This window comes from Ruditapes philippinarum, unplaced genomic scaffold (genome assembly GCF_026571515.1).
Source record: "Ruditapes philippinarum isolate M1 unplaced genomic scaffold, ASM2657151v2 ctg1650_1_1_1_1, whole genome shotgun sequence".
Lineage (NCBI taxonomy): Eukaryota > Metazoa > Mollusca > Bivalvia > Venerida > Veneridae > Ruditapes > Ruditapes philippinarum.
In genome coordinates, this window is record NW_026852389.1 from 260,329 (window position 1) to 282,693 (window position 22,365).

The 22,365-nt window shown below is 31.6% G+C and overlaps 2 protein-coding genes across 2 annotated transcripts; one reads left to right on the forward strand and one right to left on the reverse strand.

Moving 5' to 3' along the window:
• Positions 1–2,505: 2,505 nt before the first annotated feature.
• Positions 2,506–8,113, forward strand: LOC132758806 (RIB43A-like with coiled-coils protein 2). The gene is made up of 6 exons (XM_060750510.1): positions 2,506–2,728; positions 2,936–3,017; positions 3,499–3,729; positions 5,242–5,474; positions 5,779–6,006; positions 6,993–8,113. Exons 1-6 carry the CDS (start codon positions 2,612–2,614, stop codon positions 7,239–7,241), a joined length of 1,140 nt encoding a protein of 379 aa, XP_060606493.1. The 5' UTR covers positions 2,506–2,611; the 3' UTR covers positions 7,242–8,113.
• A 4,743-nt stretch (positions 8,114–12,856) lies between these two features.
• Positions 12,857–20,893, reverse strand: LOC132758686 (uncharacterized). Its single transcript, XM_060750378.1, has 2 exons — positions 20,865–20,893; positions 12,857–17,107 (listed from the first exon to the last, which is right to left on the reverse strand). The coding sequence occupies exons 1-2, from the start codon at positions 20,891–20,893 to the stop codon at positions 13,171–13,173; spliced, it is 3,966 nt and encodes a 1,321-aa protein (XP_060606361.1). The 3' UTR covers positions 12,857–13,170.
• Between the last annotated feature and the right edge of the window lie 1,472 nt (positions 20,894–22,365).

Below are 22,365 nucleotides of genomic sequence, written 5' to 3' on the forward strand. Positions count from 1 at the left end.
GAATATATTACCATTTCATTCCCTGCAGAATTCTACAGTTCGTTATTTATTACCATAGCGCGACACGAATGACCGTTCCGTTAAACTAAAACTTCTTCTATAAATAGATTTTCGGACTTTCACATCATCATTCTATTGACAATCTTTACGCAGTGATCTCCCCTGAATTTTTCGGCGTAAGTGTACATATAAAGGGAAGTAACCGCTTCAAAAAAAGCGGACTACTTTCGGCATTTGCAACTAACAGCATCAGGGTCTGAAATTTCGCTACCATTATTTGTTTGGTCTGACGTCCCAAACAAATAAAAACCGAAGGGTCACGCTCATACTTTCCAATAACTGATATACCTACTTACTTACTTACCTACCTACCTTACTACCTTTGAGTACTGCCGACATCTCTTGCGAGAGTTATCGATGACTGCTATAACAACGTAAGTCAGCTATCTTTGAAAATACCAAATTAATTTATAAATGTCAGAATGGGTCTTACATAAAATGAAGATGGTGAATGGCACAAACATATAATATTAAATCAATACTGTAAGAGTCCAAAAACAACTTGGTCTTTGTTGATCATCAATATCTAACGCAGACGAAAAATTAGAACCTCAAAGAGTCAGTATCTTTATAATTATTTGTACATACATGAACATATGCGGTAATTCGAATTGTTTCCAATTTACAGTCCAGTCTATATACAAGTCTCACTTAAATTAACATCTTATAAATTTACTTGGCGGCTTGCATTAAATAAACAAAAAAATCGGCTTTAATTGTGGTGGGATCGAGGGAGCCGCGTTCATTTAATGCCGCCTTTCCTTGTTGACCGTTACAAGTTCTTATGATATCTATATATTTTAACATTTTCTGTAAATTAAAAATCCGCACAAACGGTCTTTAACAATTACAAATTTTACTTGACAAAGTCAATAATTATTGTTGCAAGTCATAATTGTTAAATTAATGGTTATGTAGGTCTATATAAACATGTGCCTTAATTAATGGAACTCTTTATAACATTATTGATTACAATTATCATTCTTTAGATAATATTAATGCTGTAATTAAATCCTATTATTCCGAGTGGTTATAAGATCGTTGACTTTAAACTAGTTGCCTCTCAGCACTGTGTGTTGTCTTCTTCAAGCAGTAAATGCTAATTAAGCAACGTGGGATACCCACGGTTGATTAATATGTAACGTAACTTGTAATGATCAATGTGTGGGTATCTAACGATGCAAGTAAAGTTGTTAAGTCGTCATATAGACTTGAGTGTAATTTAAAAGAATGCTTAAAATAAGATACAACAATACAGAATTTTCTCATGTTGTTACACTTATTTTCAGAAATTTTTCTTTCATTTACACCTCTTATCACTCAACCCATAATTAAACGAGTAATATATTATAATTAATAATTTGTATTAACAATACCATTGAAATCAACAAAATGAAACATTAAATTGAATTTCCTTTTTACACTGTTTGATATTAATGAAATTAAAATTTGTTAACTTTCCTAGTAAACATCTCTAAAAATTGTGAGTGAAACGTCCATACAATTGATGAGGTTTGGTGCACCATTAACCGGTTTAAACTCCCCAGCAGTCATTATTATGCTGCTGACCGTTCCAAGGCGGCGCCCCACTGTGTTCCTCAGATGTATGTCTATGTTGTTTCATACTGTTTTGGTGACACTTTTGCTTGTGTCCCTTGTTGTTTTCTCGTCTACGGTAAGTATCTTCCCCATTGCCTCTAGTTTTTATTTCTTTGATTACACCCCCTTCCCCCGGTCTCCTGTCCCCTTCCCCTTTGTGGGCCTATTATTATTTTCTTTGAATTCCTAATCAGTTACAAATTATTTATCATTTAATGATTAACCTGTCCGTGCTCTGTCTTTGCCCTGTCCTGTTTTTGTTTTGGGTCCGCCTGGGCTCCTTGCCATTGGTTCTTGTTGCTGGGTCATATGGGGGTTGCGTTCATTGAACGCCGCCTTTCCTTGTTGATCTTGTTTGTCATATTTGACAAAATGGGAGTGAAACGTCTAGGTGTGAACCGTCTTGGGAGTGAAACGTCTCAATAGTGAAACGTCTTGGGAGTGAAACGTCTGACATTCATTTTGTACCATTATATGTTTAAAAAGAAATAAGTCTAAGTAGTAAAATTTAGTTTATCAGTTATTTTGTTATTTTTTAGAGTAATCAAGTTAATTATACTGCTTCTATATAATATGTCATTCTATCTTCAATTTCCACAATGTTCAGGGAATACTAATTACGTACACTTAAAATAAAACAAGAAATAGATTAGAGCTCTGCAAGATAACTGTCAGTAGCATTAATCTATGCTTAAAAGGTATTCAACGCAAAACTTGACTATAATTATTATTTTAGTTAAATGATCATGGATATATTTAGTGGTATGTACCTATACTATAAATCTGCACGTAATAAAATCATAATACTACGCCGGTTATTATAATTCCAACCAATCGTCTTTCGACAATTTCGTGCATAACAACGGTGCAACATAACAACAAAGCCATCAATAGTTATCAATTTTTTCAGTTAACATTTGTACAAATTAATTTGATTGAAAAGCAAGAAAAAATGTATAAGCTAGACCTCCCGGTGGATTATAAGGAGGCGGCGGCTATTGAACGTCGCCGGAACATGGAAGAGCAAAGAAAATCAAGGATATTTAATGCAAAGTCGCGAACAATTGGGGTGAGCAGGCTAAATTTTAACTTTCATTGAAAATTTTGTTTCTGTCATTTCTTATGGGGTTAAGGTTGTTTTTATAATCTGTTTTTGATCAAGAGAAATACTATGTAAAATTTGCCTAGTTATGGTTACACGAAACCTGTAGATCTACATTTAGTAGGGCTATTTTACATGTATGATTTTTAATTTTAGTGTTGAATTAATTTTCAGGTTGATATGCAAGCACTTGAACAACAAATAAAAGATAAGAAACAACAGGAAGAATATGAAAGGAAAAGGGCTGATGCCTTTGGTAAAGATTTTTTTGTACCATTTTATTTTAAACCTAGTTATCATAATTAGCGTAATAATGCACCTTTCGCTCTACTCGATCTAGGCCTCCTCGATGTCCTCGTCATGTTGAATATTCAAATATGTTTTATGTCTTTGCTATTGTCGGTAAATAGCTTATTAGCTAACTTTTTTTTTTGTAATTTGTAAACCAACTTAAAATAAAGTTTGTTGTATCTTGTATTATAATTTCACCTGTATTCAGTAACCCTCTGTAAACAGCCATTGGCATTACCATGTAAATAAACAGCATTTGGAGTTGCTGTTTTTGTAAAAAAATTCATATTTCAATCTGTTGACATAAATAATCTAAATGCTCAAAATAGGCTAAATGCCAGTTACTGAAGCCTACAGGACTATATTGAGTAGACCTGTTATCTAAATTAGACTTTGTAGACCATGATTCTTTAAAAGTGATTTTATAAGGAAATGTTCTGTTACAGCTGCTGATTCAGTCAGAAATGATAAAATTTCTCAGTTACTGGAGAAAAGACAATCATCAGATGTGTTTGAGTTGAACAGAGCTTTGAACGAGTTCAGAACACTTCATCAGCAACCAGACAGCAGGCGAGAGTTTGATCTCTATGATCCTGATTACCTAAAGAAGGATAAACCAGCTCGTGTTAGTGATGATGATCCAAGATGCGGAATTTCAAGCATACAAAAGTTTGATGGTATTTATTTATATATATGCTCTGTAAAATATGTGATAAGAGAGAATTTAATTGAAGACCATGTGACAGCTGGATACGAAATTGGCTAGTTTTCATGAGAAACTACATTTTCATATCACCTTACTTTGAAAGAGGGACTGATATAATACCTTACCATGGCTCTTACCGACTGAGCTTATAATCCGTCCACTTACACATTTTCTGCACTAATAAGTGAACAGTCGTACCCATTTATAGTTGTTTAGTTGCTTGCTAAAACATCTTTGTAATGGTGTTTGTCGGAACAAAAACCATTTACATGTATTTAAAAAAACAGTGAAGTTTATTTTGTGAACCTTCAATTTTAGACACAGAGGTTGTGGACAATTCTTAATTAGAAAATTATCACAGAATGTGGAAAAAAGATAACATTGCACAAAATGTGCATGTACTTTCATTCTCTAATATGCCATTATTTAGTACTAAAATTTTAGACACAAACAATTTGAGCAATCCAGGGGTGAAATCTAAATTTACTATTTCAAACTACATTGTAATTTATGTGATTTTAAAGACACAGAAAGATTTTTTGTTTAGATTTTTGTCTTTTTAGATTGCGACTGAACACACCAAAATTACTATTTAAGAAATTTCAGAGTGTGCTCATGTTGTAATTTGAAATATATCAAAACAAATTGAGAAATTATTTTCAAGCTAACTAAAAGGGCAAGTTAAATAGAAGTTTGCATTAATAACATTGAAGATTATGTTCCCGCAAAAAAAAATAATAACAATTTTGAAAAATATGAAAGGAAAGGTAATCAAGGCTGTAAAGTATGCTTGTCTTAAAAGTTATCTTATTAAGGGTTTTATCTTAATATTTTATTAACGGGTTAGCAATTTCAGCACTTTACTTTGCTAATTCTTAAATGAGTAGTTTTGATTTACAGCTCAAAAGGTTGAGACCATTGCAGGTTTATTTTTAATACATCATTCAAAATTCTACTAGAAGTTGAATTTCTGACTATTTAGTGTAATAAATAGAGGATATTGAATGAGTGTAAGTTCAATACTGAATTTATTGCACGAGTTGAATAAAATTATATTATGCGAGCCTCTGGCGAGCATAATATTATTTTATTCAACGAGTGCAATAAATTCAGTAATGAACTTACACGAATTTAATATTCTATTTATCACATACCCAAAATAAAGACCATTTAAAGTGAAATAAGAGTCATTTTTCATTGACGCGCCTATAGTATAACGCTAACATTTAGCGCGTCTTTACACTATGTTTGTATAACGCTAATGACGTCACGTCAAAATATATGCACGGCCGTGCAATACCATATTTACGGAGTCGCAAAATCGGCACGGGTGTGTGATAAATCATTATTTACAACCATTAGATTATAACAGAATACTTTTATATTCCCTGGATAAGGTAACCAGACAATGTAGAGAATAAAAATAAACAGACTATTTGTATTCTTTGTACAATGTTTGATAATTATATAAAATAATTTGCAGGTGAGGATTTGAATAGCAAGGCTAGAAGTAAATATCAACAGGAACAATTACGAGAGTGGTCAATAGAGCAACAAAGAGAGAGGGAACAAGCTAGAAAAAACCAGGCTCAGGCAGACAGATTATATGAGTTGAAGATGAAGGAGTTAGATGCACGAGCAATGGAGCTACAGAAAGCTGAAGAGGAATGTCGTAGAAATATCAACATGGCAACAACAGATTATAATAATGCTCTTGTATGTTACTTTTTATTTATCATGAAAAACTTTTGTCATATTTGGTGCATTAGAGTATTGAAAACATCAACATTGTAAATTAAAAATATTTCTTTCAGAGTTTTAAAAGCATCAACTTGGAATCATAACTTTATATTCACAATTGATTGTTTCCTAAAATTAAACTTAAAAATTTAAAATATCAATGTGATATATCCCAGACTTCTATATTATTCAATAAGAAAGTCATAATGTATTACATAATAGCTTTTATATGCACTTCTAACAGTTAAAGCAATTATAGAAAGTCATGTTTTTGCTTTAGGCTCGTGAAAGAAATGAAAAAGAACGACTACAAAAACAACAAGAGTTAGATGACAATATGACTGAGATAGCCAACCATGTGTTTGGAGATGTGCTAACAGAGAACCCAGCTGTAGCACAGAGTGCATTTGGACCTCACAGAGTGATTACTGACAGATGGAAGGGTATGAGTCCCCAGCAGCTCGAGGATATACGTAGACAACAGGATAAACAAAGACTTGAGAAAGAGGTAAATCTTACAAATGTCACTATGTATCATTATCTGTATGACTTGCACGTGATTACCGTGCCTATAATACACAACTATGCTATATATAATACAGTACTGCACTATTTATTTCTCTACTTTATTCTTTTGGTTTTGAGGAAAATTTGTCTGTGTAGAAATATCATAATTTTTAGTTTGTACAAAGTACTTGTAATTATTCTGGTTCTGCTAGTAATCTAGTGATTACTTAATAGGATATTTCATTGTGCAGTTTCATATAAGATTAAGAAGTGCATCCACATGCAGACAATTGTTGTTGTTCACAAAAACAATAAAGTGATAGCTAGGAAAGATAAGATTAGCTGATTTCTAATGAATTATTCATCATGTCTATTGAGTAATCACACTGTATTGGCTATCAACACCATAGCCTGATAGGGAAATATTTACTAGAGATATCACTAGTACAGTTTGATTTATTGATCAGTTGGTAACCTATACAAACAACATGTACAACTTATACATTATCTCAGGGATACATATTGTATCACATTGTTTTTCTCAGTTTCTTTTTCATATAAAATAAGCTGTAGCTAATGTTTGCTTCACTCAAATTCAATTCAACATAGAAAACTAGAATTGACAGTTCTATACTAGAATAACAGATATTATATAAAACTCTAAAAAGACATGTGTTTTTCTTTATTTTGACCAGAGAATGAAAAAAAAAAAAAAAAACAAGAAAAACAATAGCTTATCTTGAATACAATATCGTACAATAAAATTATAAAAGTGATATGACCTTAGCCTAGGACATTAGGAAAGTAGTATTATTTCATCAGTAGTTGCTATCCTTATACTACATTAACTTAAAATTCAAAGGCCGCAGTTTACAACACTTTAACATGTAACCATCTAATGCTGTCTACATTATCAGTATATAATCATCTTTAAATTCTGTATTGATTGTTTCATGTGATGAATGTTGAATATTTTTGTTATTACAGAGACTTGCTCAGGAGCAACATTTGCGAGACTTGGAGCATGACAGACAGCGCGTTGCAAATGCACGAGCTGCCATGTTGCTCGAGCGTGAAGCTGAACGCAAAAGAGAAGAACTCAACAGACGTATGGCTGATGAAAACCGACGATTGGCTCAAGAACAAACCTCTCATAAAGACTTCTTGGATAAAGAAGTTTACACAAACCCTCCCACTGCTTCTTACTTTATGCAATTCAACACTTCAACCAGATAAATATAGTTTTCCAAAAATAGACAATATCCATCCATTTGTTATATTTCTCTTTGAAATTTTTGGTTAAATATATATATATATTGAAACAAATATAAGTTAATATGTGTTCTAATATTAAAGTGTTTATTTGAACCATGTACACATAAAATAGTAAATCATGTTGATTTTCGAAATAAAAAGACAATTAAATTGAAACTGTTTTAGCAAACTGCCACTCATTTTAGATATATAGTTATACTTGGTTTTAAACATCAATTTTACTGTACAGTATTTATATATATGGTAGGTTTTTTTAATGAAGCAGACTTGATGTTTTAACATTGACAAGTATTATTTATTAGAAAAACTGATCATTTTGAATGTGTGCAAAGAGGGATATTTCTTGTTGCTAGTTATGCCGTATGAGATGGAATATAATCAACACTAAAGTTGAATGAAACGTAAAAAAATTGTTAAAAATACAACACATTGTTTAAAAATAAGATGTCTTTCCAAAGACCATATACACATATTGAGTTGTTGACTTACATACTGTACCTTATCACGGATTTAATATAAATCCGTGCTTATATGAAATATTGTGAATGAATATGTTTTCTTAAAGGAGTATCTTCTTAAGTGTGTTTTTATGAATATTTAAGATATTTACACAAAACACTCTTCTAAACTTGGATATCCCAGCTGTATATACAGGATATATTTTACATAAAATGATTTCCTAGCATATTAATGTATGTCATCTATTGTATACTCTGTTATCTGTGATAAAAGTTCTCTAAACGAGACAACTTTCTGTTGAATATACTTGTTATGAAGTGTCTGTGTTGTATGGAAAAGTTAAATGAATAAACATATTTGCAGTACTAACTGGACTTTGTTTATATACTATTAAAAAAACATATGTTACGCTATAATTATAACATCATTATTATTATTATCATTCTGATGAAGGTGTTGTTCACCGAAATGCATCAATAACGAAATAATTATATTTTGAAAAACTGTACGTACGTGTTGTTGCTGTTTAAACGTCGTTTTATATACTGTTAAAATTAGGAAAAGACATACATCTACCTTTTTACAATGGCTAATTTTATCAAAATAAATGTACATGAATATAACATTTTCAATAAGCCTATAATTAAATTAAACATGTGTATTTGCATTGTGTCCATCTTAGTAACATTGTTAACTCCCGTAGCTTGAAAGATTGACTTTTTTGTATGTTTAACAAAATAAAAAGTATTGACCTTGTTTGAATGATTTTTAAGTTAAAATCTTGGGCGTATAATTTACATATAGCAGTATAGAAATGTAATGTAACAAAGGCTCTGAATAAATGTGAGAAACTTTTATACCAGGATGTTTAAAATGTCACGGTTTTCATCTCTGAGTGGATGACATACAGCTCTCCACTTATATTTTGTCTTGTCTTTGTTCTGCTTAATTTTACTGTATCCATATTACTTCAGGAAATTATGTTTGAAAAACTTTATACTGAGTATAGTCCACTTATATTTCTTTCCTATATTATCATATCACGAAGATATGGTGTAGACAGGGAAATAACCCGTACTTTTCATAGCAAATTAAGCTGTATCAGTTAGTCTAGTAACTGTAAGCATATACCAATTAAAACATTTTGTGCAGCATTCTTTTTATGTTCTTTATTTGCTAATGTCAGTACTATTTAAATTGTGTAATGAATACAGTATGCATGTGCATGGTCCAGCCATACTTGTCTATCTTAAGATAATCAATGTACGGGTGTATTTGTAATGAACACAATCTGGGCTGTTGCTTATTTTTTATTTTCAATATCTATTTTAAAACACATCACACAACTTATTATGATAACAATAATCGTGCCAATATCATAACAGAGCAAAATACAAAATATATTTTTTAACTTATAACTTATCATTTTATACAACATATATCAGTATCTCTATCAAAGATACCAAAATCTATTTATATCATATATAACCTGAGTTAAGTAGTCCAATGATCATGGAATGTAGATTGTCAGAGCTGCAGACATTGTAATTGTAAATTGTTAAGATAATTGAGAATTGATAAAAACAATGACATATAGCAAACGTTAGACACAACGTGAACCAATAATATATTATGAATATAAAACATAAACAGAATAAACGTGTCTTTGTAACAATATAGTAATATGACATGGTGCTTTACCTTTACCATAAGTTCATAACAAATTTACAACTTGATTCAAAATGATAAATATATACACTCATTTACTAGATGCTGCTCAAACAACTCAAAATTCAAAATATATGGTATATTATGCAAAGAGTGAAAAACAATGATCTATATATAAAATTATGCACGAATACTATATTCAATAAAACATTTTTATTGGCATATCAGTATTTTAAAAGAAAATTCTCAGAAAGAAACATTTTGAGTATGGCAAAAAAAACAACAACAAAAAAACCCCCAAAAACAACACCAAAACAAAACAGAATCCCTAAAGACCGCCAAAAACGGCAAAATTGAAAGAGTTACAGGCTCGGTTGAGTCTGTTTATGGGCGATATTTGAAAAAGAACATGAAACATTAAACATGAAAATGCTTACACTTTGAATTTAGAAACATCCGCAGATATATTAACAGGGCGGATATCATGGAACTTTCAATGTGACCCGTTTGTGCCATTCCGTGAATCCCAAAGCAAAAGAATGTGTGTACCTTAAACGACAGAACAATGGACGAAACACAATAAAGGTGATCAGAGGTTACAACGCACATTTTTATACAAAAATAAGTGAAATCATATTATAATTATTATATACATAAAACATGTTTGCAATTCGAGTACCCACGAGTACACAGTACTATATAGATATTAATGCTAAGGTCATTTGTGCATATATACTACAATGTACCATCAAATAGCACTTGGTTCAAAAGAACAAAATAACTATAGTACAGATTTTGTTATGTTAACAATACAATAAATTTTACACATACGTTTTTTAAATATACACAGTTATACATGTATATTGATTACATGTAGTTGTTTACAGTGGACATTCTAATAATACACAAAATTTATCTTCTAATTTAGGAAAATAGAACATTTTCATTGCTTAAGGTTTATGCTATCCACAAGTTTCTACCTTTAATCTATGTGAAGACATTCCGAAAAGATGATGAATATTTCCTTAACTTTTCAATATCTACCATTGATAGGTTTATGATTCGAAAATCACAAAATAATACACAATTTCATGCTCTTGATGAGTCTCTTTCAATAAATTCCGTATAGGACCTATTTTGTATAAATGCATCAGTTAATATATGTACATCTCCAGCACCTTGATTAATCCATACTTTTTTGAAACCCTAAGGTTTTAAAAAATATACATGATAGACTTACTCCATGACATTGCATTGGGTTCTTGTTCTAATATCTACACATAAGGTCATACACACTTTTCAGAAAAAAAATTAACCAGTATTTAATAACATTAGCATATCTCATTGTGTCAAAAGATGTTCTCATTAGTTCACTAACGATCAAATTATTTTTTGTCCTAACAATTTGTTACAAACTTCTAACAAAATGTATATTTTCTAACAAATGGATATCAAGAAAACTAATCCCCAAACTTGTGAACTGGCAAAATAAGTTTATCAAACAGATCTAGTATATGTTTAAGTGGCATGCAAGGAAATCTTAATAGCTTTTTTTCAAGTCTATACAATACCTTCAATGTTTGTTCAGATAATGTTCCAAATATAATATTTAAAAAAATAGACCTACAGTTAAAACAATTCCTAGATATGTACAAGTTTTAACAATTTCAAGAAATTGGCCTTTATAAAAAATCAGATTAATTCTGTCTAAAAATAGAAACCTTTATCGTTGTACAATAAACGTTTAATTTCCAGTGTCACGGTATGTCTATAACAATTTTAATTCATTTTGTAAGCCCTTCTCTGTTTCAGGAAGTAACTTTATCATCTATACATAACAATAAAAAAGCCATTTAACATAAAAATATTCTTCTATACATAAAAATAAACATAAGGACATAGATTCTCATTGTCTAGCTCTGAATATACACTATAAACAAATGACTTATCAATAATGAAATTTTCTACTGTAATATATGATGTTTGGCGATAACAAAGACAAATGGTAGTATATGGTCCTGTCTCTTAATGTCCTTTTAATTACAATGTATATAACTTTTTATCTACATTATAAAATAATTTTGCTATTAATTTTGCACAAAAGCGGCAACATTAAAGTATTGCATAGAATTTTTATAATACAAAGTAATGCTGGAAAGCCCACTTATGTGCGTATTAATACTTTTGTTTATAAAAATACTGCAATTCTTTGAAAAATAGCCATTGTTGCCTCATCTTAATAGAATACTTAATATATACATGTATATACATTATAGATTTAAACAAAACATTGCAGTTTAAAAACTACTACAAATATAATTATATGCTATAAGAACAATTGCTCTCTTTCGAGATAAAATAAACAATGGCTACAATTAACCGTTATTAAAACGAAACTGCCAAATTAATGGTTTTGTGATATTTTGAATTAAGCCCGTTTATGAACTTTAATGGTTTTATGAAAATACTTATTTTTCATAATACATTAAATTGTTAAAAAGGACCTTAAATTATTTTTTTATTAAATAACACAATCTACTTATTATTTGTAACCAGAACCAAAACATATATTTAAACTTATCACTAAGGTTATTTGTTCAAACAGATACTAACAGATACTAAAACAAATGTAAACATAGTGGAAACACACACAAGAACTGTTAAATCATTAGAAATGTGCAAAAGGGACACTTATGCCCCAATTTCTTATCACAGAGGCATATTTACATATTTATGAATATTTTGTTTAAAAAAGTCAAGTGTTATATTAATATGTAATATACAAGTATGTAATAATAGTATAACATGTACATGTATGACAAATCTTTGACTGGCGAAACATTTTTTCTTGATCAGACAAGTTTTCTATGCATCACTGTGTACATGACGAACCTCAATAGCAAAGGAATGTAGGCCGAAACGTTGTTTAGAAATAGATCGGTTAAGATTTGTATCGTCAAGTCCACGATGACCTTTACCTTTGACCAACTGGCTCAAAAGCAAAAAAGGCCAATCTATTGGTCATTGGGCAATATCCCTACAAAATTTCAACCACTTTATTCCTTCCCAAATTATTGATCGGACAAGGTAGAGGTGACTTACTTACGCACGTATCGACCCCATCTTTATATGCTCCAATATTTTAATTGTAAACGTTATATAAAACTATTAACACTATCAGGGCAATTTGAAGACACCAATTCAAAGGATTCGAAGAAAAGATGGCAAAGGACATGCCGATAAAAGTTTACAATAAACAAACTAAAGGAAAATGATATGCTAAACCTCGAAAACTACAATGTATATGACGAGATTTGATAAAAAACAGTAAAAAAAAACAACAACAAAAAAAAAAACAAAAAAAAACAAAAAAACACAACAACAAAAAACAAAAAAGCAAAAAATGTGTATATTCAATTCGATCATTTATCTTATGGCATATGCATGCGTATCAAAAATGTTTCAATACATTTGACAAATTGTTACAGGAGAACATTATATTATTTTCGTTATTTCATGACGTATTTGTTAGTAAATCAAAATCTTTAAGAAAGGGTGAATATTCGGAAATGAAAAGTTATTTCTACAAGTGCCAATATTGTTAGAGACAAAAACAAAAGCTATGTTTCTAGCCGATAGTATGCGTTTGCTGAAATATAAATTACTTCTTACTCCATTTTCTTGCCTATGAAATATTAATGTCAAAAAAATTATAGTTAGGGGCTGAAGCTGAGGATGTCCACCGTATAGCAACTTTTCATTTCTACTTTAGTTCATTTAATGCGTCCTTGTATAAATCCCTGCCACATTTACATCTAAGATAGGATTCCATGCTAGTAAACTCAACTTTCCTAGAACAATGAGGACAACCATGACGCTTTAACAGTTTCACATTGTAAGCCTCAAAACCATGTTGAACTGAAAACGCCAGATTGAACTCAACTCTTTGTTCGGCAAAACGACTACCTTCTAGCCTTACAATCTTTGGAATGAAGTAAACACGGACTTCTGCGGTGTTAACGCCAAGATCGAGTGCTATCATTCCGTTAACTTTGTTGGTGTTTGGTCGGCAAATGGTTCCTTTACAAAAAGCGAGATCTATTCTATTGCTGGCAAAATCTCTATCTTCTGAACTTATCCCAACGTGACGGTTACCTGATTTAAGACGTTTAATACCATTCCCTTCGTTACCTAGCCATTCCCTTGGATACTTGGGACGAATAACTAAATGATTCATCTTTATAAGCTGTTCTTTACAATCCAAAGCTTCTATCAAACATTCAGTCTTGCCTGTTAAATACTCGGTACCAAAGCCTAAAAGACTTTTCAAGATAAAGAGGTAAAAGGTCGAAATAGGAGACCTTACTTTTTCATTCCAAACCTGAACGTGACTTAGAACCTCTTCAAGAGAATAATCTTTTTTGAATTTCTCATGTCTTACAGCATAAATCCAGTCTCTGTAGTCTCTCTCTAGCTCTTTTTTTCCATCACCGTCTTGGAAACCATACTCTTGTATGTCATTGAAGTTTGCTTCATATAATGAGACAATTTCTTCTACTTCCGTTTCGTCATCTATAGTTTCAACGCCACTAAGAGTACAAGATTTACCATACTTAAGTTTTTTTGCAGCAATCTTTAATCTTCTCATACTAACATTATCTTCAGAACTTTCTATCAGCGGAATAACCTGCTTTCTGAAAAGTGTGTTGTACCAAATCACATAATGGCGCAAAGTCCTCATATCACTATCCCTTAGATCAATATCCATGTAGCACTCGAGAATTAAATTCTCTATAACAGATATGCTTCGCTTAACAAACAACTTTCCTCGATGATCTGATTTAGAGTGTAAAAATTCTAAAATCTGATTTGCAGCATTTTCATTTCTAAAATGGCGATTAACAAAGTCACAGATTTGTAATCGAAGCTGTATTTCACCTGTGTATGCGTATGTGTACACATCATGGTTATCAGGTGTTATATCCCGAGACTTTTTGAAATATTCACAAGCTATTTCAGCGACAGGTATAAGTTCTTCAATTCTTTCACGAAAGATGAACGCCTCGTTAAAAGCAACTACCTTTTCATTATAAGATCGGCCAGTGTATTTTGATATATATCTCTGTTTGACAATACCATACATGTGGTATATGTGCATCATTGTTAATTTCATTCCTTCGTCTATTTCATCTTCTCGTTTGCCTTTAACTTGATCCTCACATATTTTTATAGCTTTTCTAAAGCATTTTTCTGCCTCGTTGTCTTCGTCTGGTCTACAGAAAGCATGGAATCGACCAAGATGAGCAAAATAGTTAGGATCATCTGGGAATGACTCAGTCAGTTTCTTTAAAACCTTAAGCCTTTCAGTAAAAAGGGGTTTTCCGCCAGGAATATCTATCATCAGTTTTGACAACACTGGTCGCTTGCGAACCTGTTCTTCGTTATCACCCATGTCTTTTTCGTCTCGAAAAATGAATGTTTTCGTCAAGATGAACCTGATTGTTGTAGAAAGTGCACTGACCTTTGTTTTCTTACTACTAGCATATTCAATGAAATCCATACAAAATTTTGACAGATTTCTACATGCAATCATTCCTAGTGTATCTGTTCTATCAGGCGTAACAGATATATGTCTCGATAATATCTGCTCTAGAATTTCTTTGGCAACAATATAATGGCATATCCGAATGTTGTTTCTCTTTCCCTCATTCTTATCGTACACGACAAACTCTTGTATCGGCGCTGGAAAATCTTCCAATGTCATATTGAAATTGGGCGCTTTATTGAAAAGAGCTGAAAAGAACTGACATGGGACACATGTTTGTCCATAGTAGTAAACAAGAGCAAGATATCCTAAACATTTCTGGCTTGCTGTCAACTCCTTGCCTGGATTGTTATACAGCTCAAGATATCCTTCTACGTAAGACACGATTCCCTTAAATTCATGTAGATATACTGTCATCCCATATTCATACATACAGTGATTTGATTTCCCATTCTTTATATCATCTGTTAATATGTGCAACCTCCTTTTTTTACCACTATCACCACACATGTCACCAAGTTTTGTTTCTAACCCGAGTGATTCAGTTGATGATACCTTACCCGAAAGGTATACACGATCGTATGCTATGTTTGAAACTGGGATTTTGTACGGATAACGTTTTATGTACAAGATAACAGTATACTTCAAACGTCTTGAAAGTCTCCGAACTTTAGACTCTTCTTCTCCGTCAACCAAAAGGAGTACGGGCAGATCTGTTCGATCGTGAAGAAAGGAGACTTTCCTATCTAGTTCATCTAGAAGGGAAACAGTACGCAGTTTGAGATGAACGCAAGGTACTTTTCTGTGAAAATGCCACAATGTTTTCTGCGCCAGTGTTGTTCCACCTGAACCAGGAGCATGAAAAAGAGTAATTATGCTGGTTCTATATTCGTCTAAAAGTTTGCTGATTTTTTCCCCCAAATTTTTTTGAATGTCGCGATCGATGACCGAGCTTTCTGCCTCTCTATTGTACCATGCATACCATGGTAATGTCCCCCCTTTAAAAAAATTATTCACTTCTTCTTGGATTTCCTCCTTGGATATGTTTGCAGTGTCGTATGGATTGTTCAGGAAAAGAACTTCAAAATCTTCTTTAAGCCAAGTTGCATCTGTTTCTGTTATGGTTGGTAATTCAAAACGCTCATTTTTAGGAAGGTCATAGCACAGGCCATCAGTTGTTCTTACAGCAGAAAGATTTCTTATTCCGATGCACATCTGTTCGTACCGCAAATTGCATAAACTTATGTTGTTTGAAAAATCTTCACAAAGAAGTTCGTATTTATGACGCCCAATTTTGGTTACAGGTTGTCTATTCATACACAGGACGATATTTGGTGTGCTCGTTAAGGTATCATCCAGGCAGAGCAAAAATTTTACCATAAAAGGCACAAGTCTTTCCTCTTCCGGCCAAATAAATACAATAGTTGGAACCGTGTAATCCTCAGCAAAATTGACAACCTTTTCACAGTAATTCTGCAGTCGTTTCTTGACGGTCTTAAACCAAGAGTTTACCTCTTCAATCTCGTCATTCTTCAAGTCTGTTCGCGAATCACTCATTTCTCGCCTTCCTCTCATAAAACACCATCGTGTTCCCCTCTCAGATATATTTTCCGCAGTGTCATTCCAACAACTTATAGATAAGTGGCGTTCAACTGTTAAAGAGTCCATTAGAGCATTTAGTAAGCCGTCAGAGTAGCTAAATATATCAAAGTCATAAACACATATCCATGGTGCCTTTGACAATGCTTCCAAATGCTTTTTTTCACACTGAATATTTCCTGCAAGCAGAATGAAATGACCTTTTTTGAAACCCTTAACAGCATCCCAAAAGAAGCTAAAAGAATCTCCGGAAGAACAAAGTGGTTCTTCATCGGAACTTGAACTCTCATCAGCATATTTCGTCTTGCTTATAATTGAAGGTTGTGTGTTTGTCCCGGCATTTCGCACTGACTGCATGTTCTCAAGTTTTGTTCCTTCTTTGACAGACTGTTTAGGAAACTGTCCTGAAAACCATTGGTATAGATCAGTGAGATCTTTTGTTTTGCAAACGGTGTTTCGGTTACCAGTCCTTACCCAAACTTGCCTTTTCTGAACTTCAACCCCATCTGATCCTTTGAAAACCCTTTCTACAACACACGGACTACCAGACCCACAGCTAGAGGAAATTTCAATAATAAGCAATATCTTTGACTTATAATCAACCGTAAAATATTCAAATACTGGTACATTGTTAAAGTATTTTTTCATAAAAAGATTATCAATTTCTCTAAGATCTATTGACTCATCAATACCGACAACTTCAGTACTTGTCATACCTATAAAAAATATGGGGAAATTTTTCCTTTTTGAGGGGGTATTCCCCTAAATTTGTTAAAGGGGTTTATTGGGGAAATTTTAATGGGTTTTTTAAATAGACGTCTTGGGGGACTTAACAAAAATAAGAAATTTTTTACCCCCACCATTTTTTTGATAAAAGAAATTTTAACCCCAAACCCTTAAACCCTGATTTTCGTCTACTCTGAACCGTACAAAAGGGCAAGCGAATTTGATAGCACAACTGTCGACTTTTCCCCATTGGATTTTTCACGCGGGATCAGTTACTACATGGGGGTCCTTTTTTTTTAAAGTGCAATTCTGTTTGAGGTAAAACTTTTTAAGAGAAGTTGTTCTTATTTTTTCGATTTTTAACTTCTGGGCCCCGTTTCCCCATGTCTGAGTTTGTAGATTTCCAAAATTTTTATCTTCTCCCTAACCAAACCCCTTAAAAGCAAGGAAAGAATTGGAAAAGTTTGTTAAACGCATGTTTCAATGGAAACTTGCCCATTCCCGAAAAAAGGTGATTTCTTATTTTTCTGTTTTCCCCTTTGCCCTTAAACCCACGTACTTTTTTTGTTTTTTTTTTTGAAATTTTCCCAAACGTGGTTTCCCTTTTTTTTCTGCCCAGAAAGTCGTTTTAAAAGTCCCAAAACCCGTTATTTCCCTGAACGTAGCTAGGGCCCCTTTTTGAAAAAAATTTATCCTTCAATCGCGTTTTTAAGGTCAAAAAAAGAGCATGCTTTTTTTTGTTTAAACTTCGGAATTAAAATTTTCAAGTTTTTCAAAATTTCCCGGGATGGGTTTCGGGTTCGGGCCCGTTTCCCGGTTTTTTTTTCTTAAAAAAAAAGGGACACAAGTCCTATAACCAATAAAATTTTAAAAAAATTCCCAAACAAAAACAAAACAAAAATAGACAAACAAAACAAACATTGTTTGGGTTACCATCTAAAAAGATCCTACAGAATATTATGTGATGGACATTTTTTTTGCTGACCCGCGTAAAGACAAACGTGATAATAAACAAACAAAAAAAGATTCATTCTAACCTTTGTAAATCTAACCTCTATCAAAGTAATAGTAACATTAAACATCACCAAATGAAGTGGTCCATACTAGATACCTACATATTGACGGCTTAACGCGAAACTAGTCTATGTTCATTTTTTTTAAATGTTCAGAAGGAAAAAACTTTCCCAATTCTTAAGTTTTAAGAATTTTTCAATATAATATAGCTACAGTGTGTATTTAAGAAAGCTTAAATCTTTCTTTTTCCAGTTTTAAAAAAATCTGTCCATTAAAAATGTTTTAGCACGAAAATGTCACATAGAATAGGTTTGCGCCAAAATGATGTCATATATGACTTACGGATTGAAATGCAAAACTATTCTATGTGATATATATATATATATATATAATATATTATATATATATATATATATATATATATATATATATATATATATATATATATATATATATATATACTATATATATATATATATATATATATATATATATAATATATATATTATAGGATTATATTATACAATAGGAGACTTCGATTAGCAAGAATACTTTAACGGAGCAGAAGATGAAAATGACACTTCACTTGTCAGAAATAAAAGTAACTTTTATACCACCTAAGAACAGGAACTCATCCTTTAGAAACATTTATAGATAATTTAAACAATTATCCGAAAACTCAAAACAAGAAACAATACAGTAAAATCAAATACATGTATTTCAAAAATCTGAGAAGACAGCTATTGAACTATTGGCCAAATGATCCCTGAAATATAGTAATCAAAGAAGCTGATAAAGGGGGAGCAGTAGTAATTATGGACTGCTCTCATTACATTAAAATGATTGAATGTCAACTCAACGATACACAGTATTATGAATATTTGGACACAGATCCTAATCATAAGGACAAGTTAAATTACAGAAAACTTATTGATCGATTTCAGACCTGTTTCACACACAAAGAATATGATTATCTAACAAATTTTGAAGTGATAAAGAAACTTTTATAGTTTACCTAAAATTCATAAAATTAAACAGATAAATGAGAAGTGTTCGACACAAAAATCATCAACAATAATTAAAATTTCAAATGTCACCGATGTTTGAAAGTAAGGCCTATCGTCGCAGGCCCTAGCTGCCAAAATCATATATTAAGCAACCTTTTAGACGTTCTTCTATGACCATTAACCACATTCGTAAGAATCAACATAAAAGACAGTACAGATTTTTAAAACTCATTACGGTGGAAAAGGTTATCATCTTAACAAGTTTTGATGTTGAATCTTTATATTCAAACATTTTTCATGAACTAGGCCTTAAAGCAATAGAATTTTGGGTTGAAAATCATTCGGACTTGATACAAACAATTTCATCATTTCAGCCACAGAATTCATCTTAAAGAAAAATACATTCTACTTTAATGATACGTTTTTCAGACAAATAAAAGGCACTGCCATGGTCACAAAATTTGCTCCAGTGTATGCAACACTTGTATTAGGCTATGTGGAGGAGGAACTGCTGTATCCCAAAATTGCAGAAATTTATAATACCGAATTCAAAAGTTTTTATATCATGAATTACTGGAAACGCTTTTCTAGACGATGTGTTTATTTTATGGCCTAAATCTAAGCACGAATTGAATTGCTTTAAAACATTGTACTGAATAAATTTCATAAAGATTTTGAAATTCACATTGGAAGATAGCATAGAAGAAATTGCCGTTTCTGGATGTTTTAGTTAAATTAAATGGTGACCAAATAGAAAACAGATATCTACTATAAACCAACTGACACTAAACAATATCTTTTATTCAACTATTGTCATCCAAAACACACAAAACAAAACATCCCATTTCTCACTAGCTAGACGACTTTTGTACAATTATATCAAATAGAGGACATATTACATCTCAGATTGAATGAATTAAACAAATTGTTGGCTTTCTTTAAAAATATATCCTTTCTCCCAGAAACTTAATACAAAAAACGGCATCCCCAGAGAGCTTAAGCAATAGAACAATCAAGGAAACTACGGAAGACAAAAAACCTAAAAGACGGAACGAAAAAAGTCATAACCATACGTGTCAACACAAATAATCCAAGGGAGTACCGAATTTTTTTCCGCAGTAATAACAAGTAAATCTACCAATTTTTACAAATGATTGAAATAATGAAAATTTGAATTTTGAAAAGAAACCCATAACAAAAACATAATTAAAAGTTAAAGACAACCGGCTAATCTGGAAAAAACTGTTTGACCAGGGCACGATTTTTCTTCAACACTGAGAAAGAATAAATAATAAGATGCCAAGCAGTTTTTTTAAAATGCGGCCTGTGCAAACAACTTGATAGGGAAGGAAATAACGTACCAATTTTCAAAAAATGGGGCCGCGGGAATTTAAAGTAAAATTCTCAGGTCATGCGAAATAAAAATGTAATTTTATGCTTGAAAATGGTAAATGGCTGCTTCAAAGATTATTATTGCGGAGAAACCTTTTCCCCCAAAAAATTTAAGAAATTCGGAGTTAACATTAACAACCAACATATACGAAAATCCAGACAATGCATTATTACCAGTCCTCAGGTCCGACATACATTGCCATTTGCACAAGGAGACATCAACTAATTGGGCCAATCTATAAAATGGAGAACGACCACCATTCAAAAAAGAAGAATAAAGAAACTGTAAATAAAACGTTTTAAAAAACCAGAAATTGAAAATTCAAAATAAATTTGATATATATATAACAATAATATTTAAAAGCTTATTATTAGTTTCCCTTTAAAAGTTATAAGAGTAAACGTTTCCCTTTTACACTGTTTTTTGCCGTCGTTACCAAAGCGGCGTTATATTAACCGTCATTATCTTGAAAGATCCCTTATAACGGGTTGAAACCGGGTTGTTATTTCTCTTCAATTATTATTACAGTTTTGTTAATAAACAATTGCAATGTAAACTGGAAAAGGCATCGCTTCATTCTTTTTCCCCGCTATATATATATATATATATATTATATATATATATATATATATATATATATATATATATATAATATATATATAATATATTATATATATATATATATATATATATATATATTTATATGAAAGAAAAAGTCATGAGCGGGAAATTATACAGACTCAGTCACTATAATTGTTCTTATTACAAATATCTTATGGCAAACACATTAATTGTTTCATAAGACCATTCCCGCCCAAAGGTCAGGGTCACATTTGTATTATCATCATGTCAGTTTTGTCATAAGTGTTCTTTTGTCCATGAATGAATCAACTAAATAATAAAGAAATGGCAATTTAAGCAGATTTCAATAGTTTGACCAAAATGGTCAATGTCAATTAAAGGTCAATGTCATATCAGAATAATTCAACATGTCTGTTTTGTCATATGTCCAAGAGTAAATCTGTAATTAAAAAACAAAGTTATAACAATTCGAGGAAATTTCAATAGTATTACCTTGACGTACAGGGTCAATTTAAGGTCATGGTCATGTCAGAATTATTAACATGTCAGTTTCTTCATATGCGGTCTTTTTCCAAGTTTAGATCAAGTCTGTAAATATAATTATAATAAAATTATGACCGTTCCAGCAAATTTCAATAATTTGACATTGACGGTCAAGGACCCGAAGAAAAAACTCCAAGTCAAAAATTTAAAAATTAAATTTAAAAAAAATGGGTTTTTTTTCCCTAAGGGGGTTTTTTTTGTTAAAACATAACAATGTATGACAATCTAAAGGGTTTAAAATTTAATAAAATGACAGGGGTGGTTTATTAAAGGTAAGGGTTTATTTATTTAAAAACAAAAAAAGGGCAAATTTTTTTTTTTTGTATTAAATTTTTGTCCCAAAAAAGAAATTTAAAAAAAATCAGAAACGGCTTAAAAGTTAAATTTTTAAAGGGCAGCAACCCGGGAAAAAGGACCAAACGAAAAGGCTTGACTTTTACCCCAAAAGCTTTTAATTTTTTTTGTCGAAAAAAACCGGGTGGGGGCTACGCTCGACACTTTTTTATTTTTTCTAAAAGCAAACAAAGAAACGTTTGAACAAATCTTAAC

Bases quoted from the DNA above. Each gene is read 5' to 3' on its own strand.
- LOC132758806 (XM_060750510.1), top strand. From the start codon at position 2,612: ATGTATAAGCTAGACCTCCCGGTGGATTATAAGGAGGCGGCGGCTATT. The intron at 3,018-3,498 runs GTAAAGATTTTT...GTTCTGTTACAG, and splicing joins GAAAAGGGCTGATGCCTTTG to CTGCTGATTCAGTCAGAAAT. The intron at 3,730-5,241 runs GTATTTATTTAT...AATAATTTGCAG, and splicing joins AAGCATACAAAAGTTTGATG to GTGAGGATTTGAATAGCAAG.
- LOC132758686 (XM_060750378.1), bottom strand. From the start codon at position 20,893: ATGGCAATGTATGTCGGACCTGAGGACTG. The intron at 17,108-20,864 runs GTAATAATGCAT...AATTTCCTCTAG, and splicing joins TATGTCGGACCTGAGGACTG to CTGTGGGTCTGGTAGTCCGT.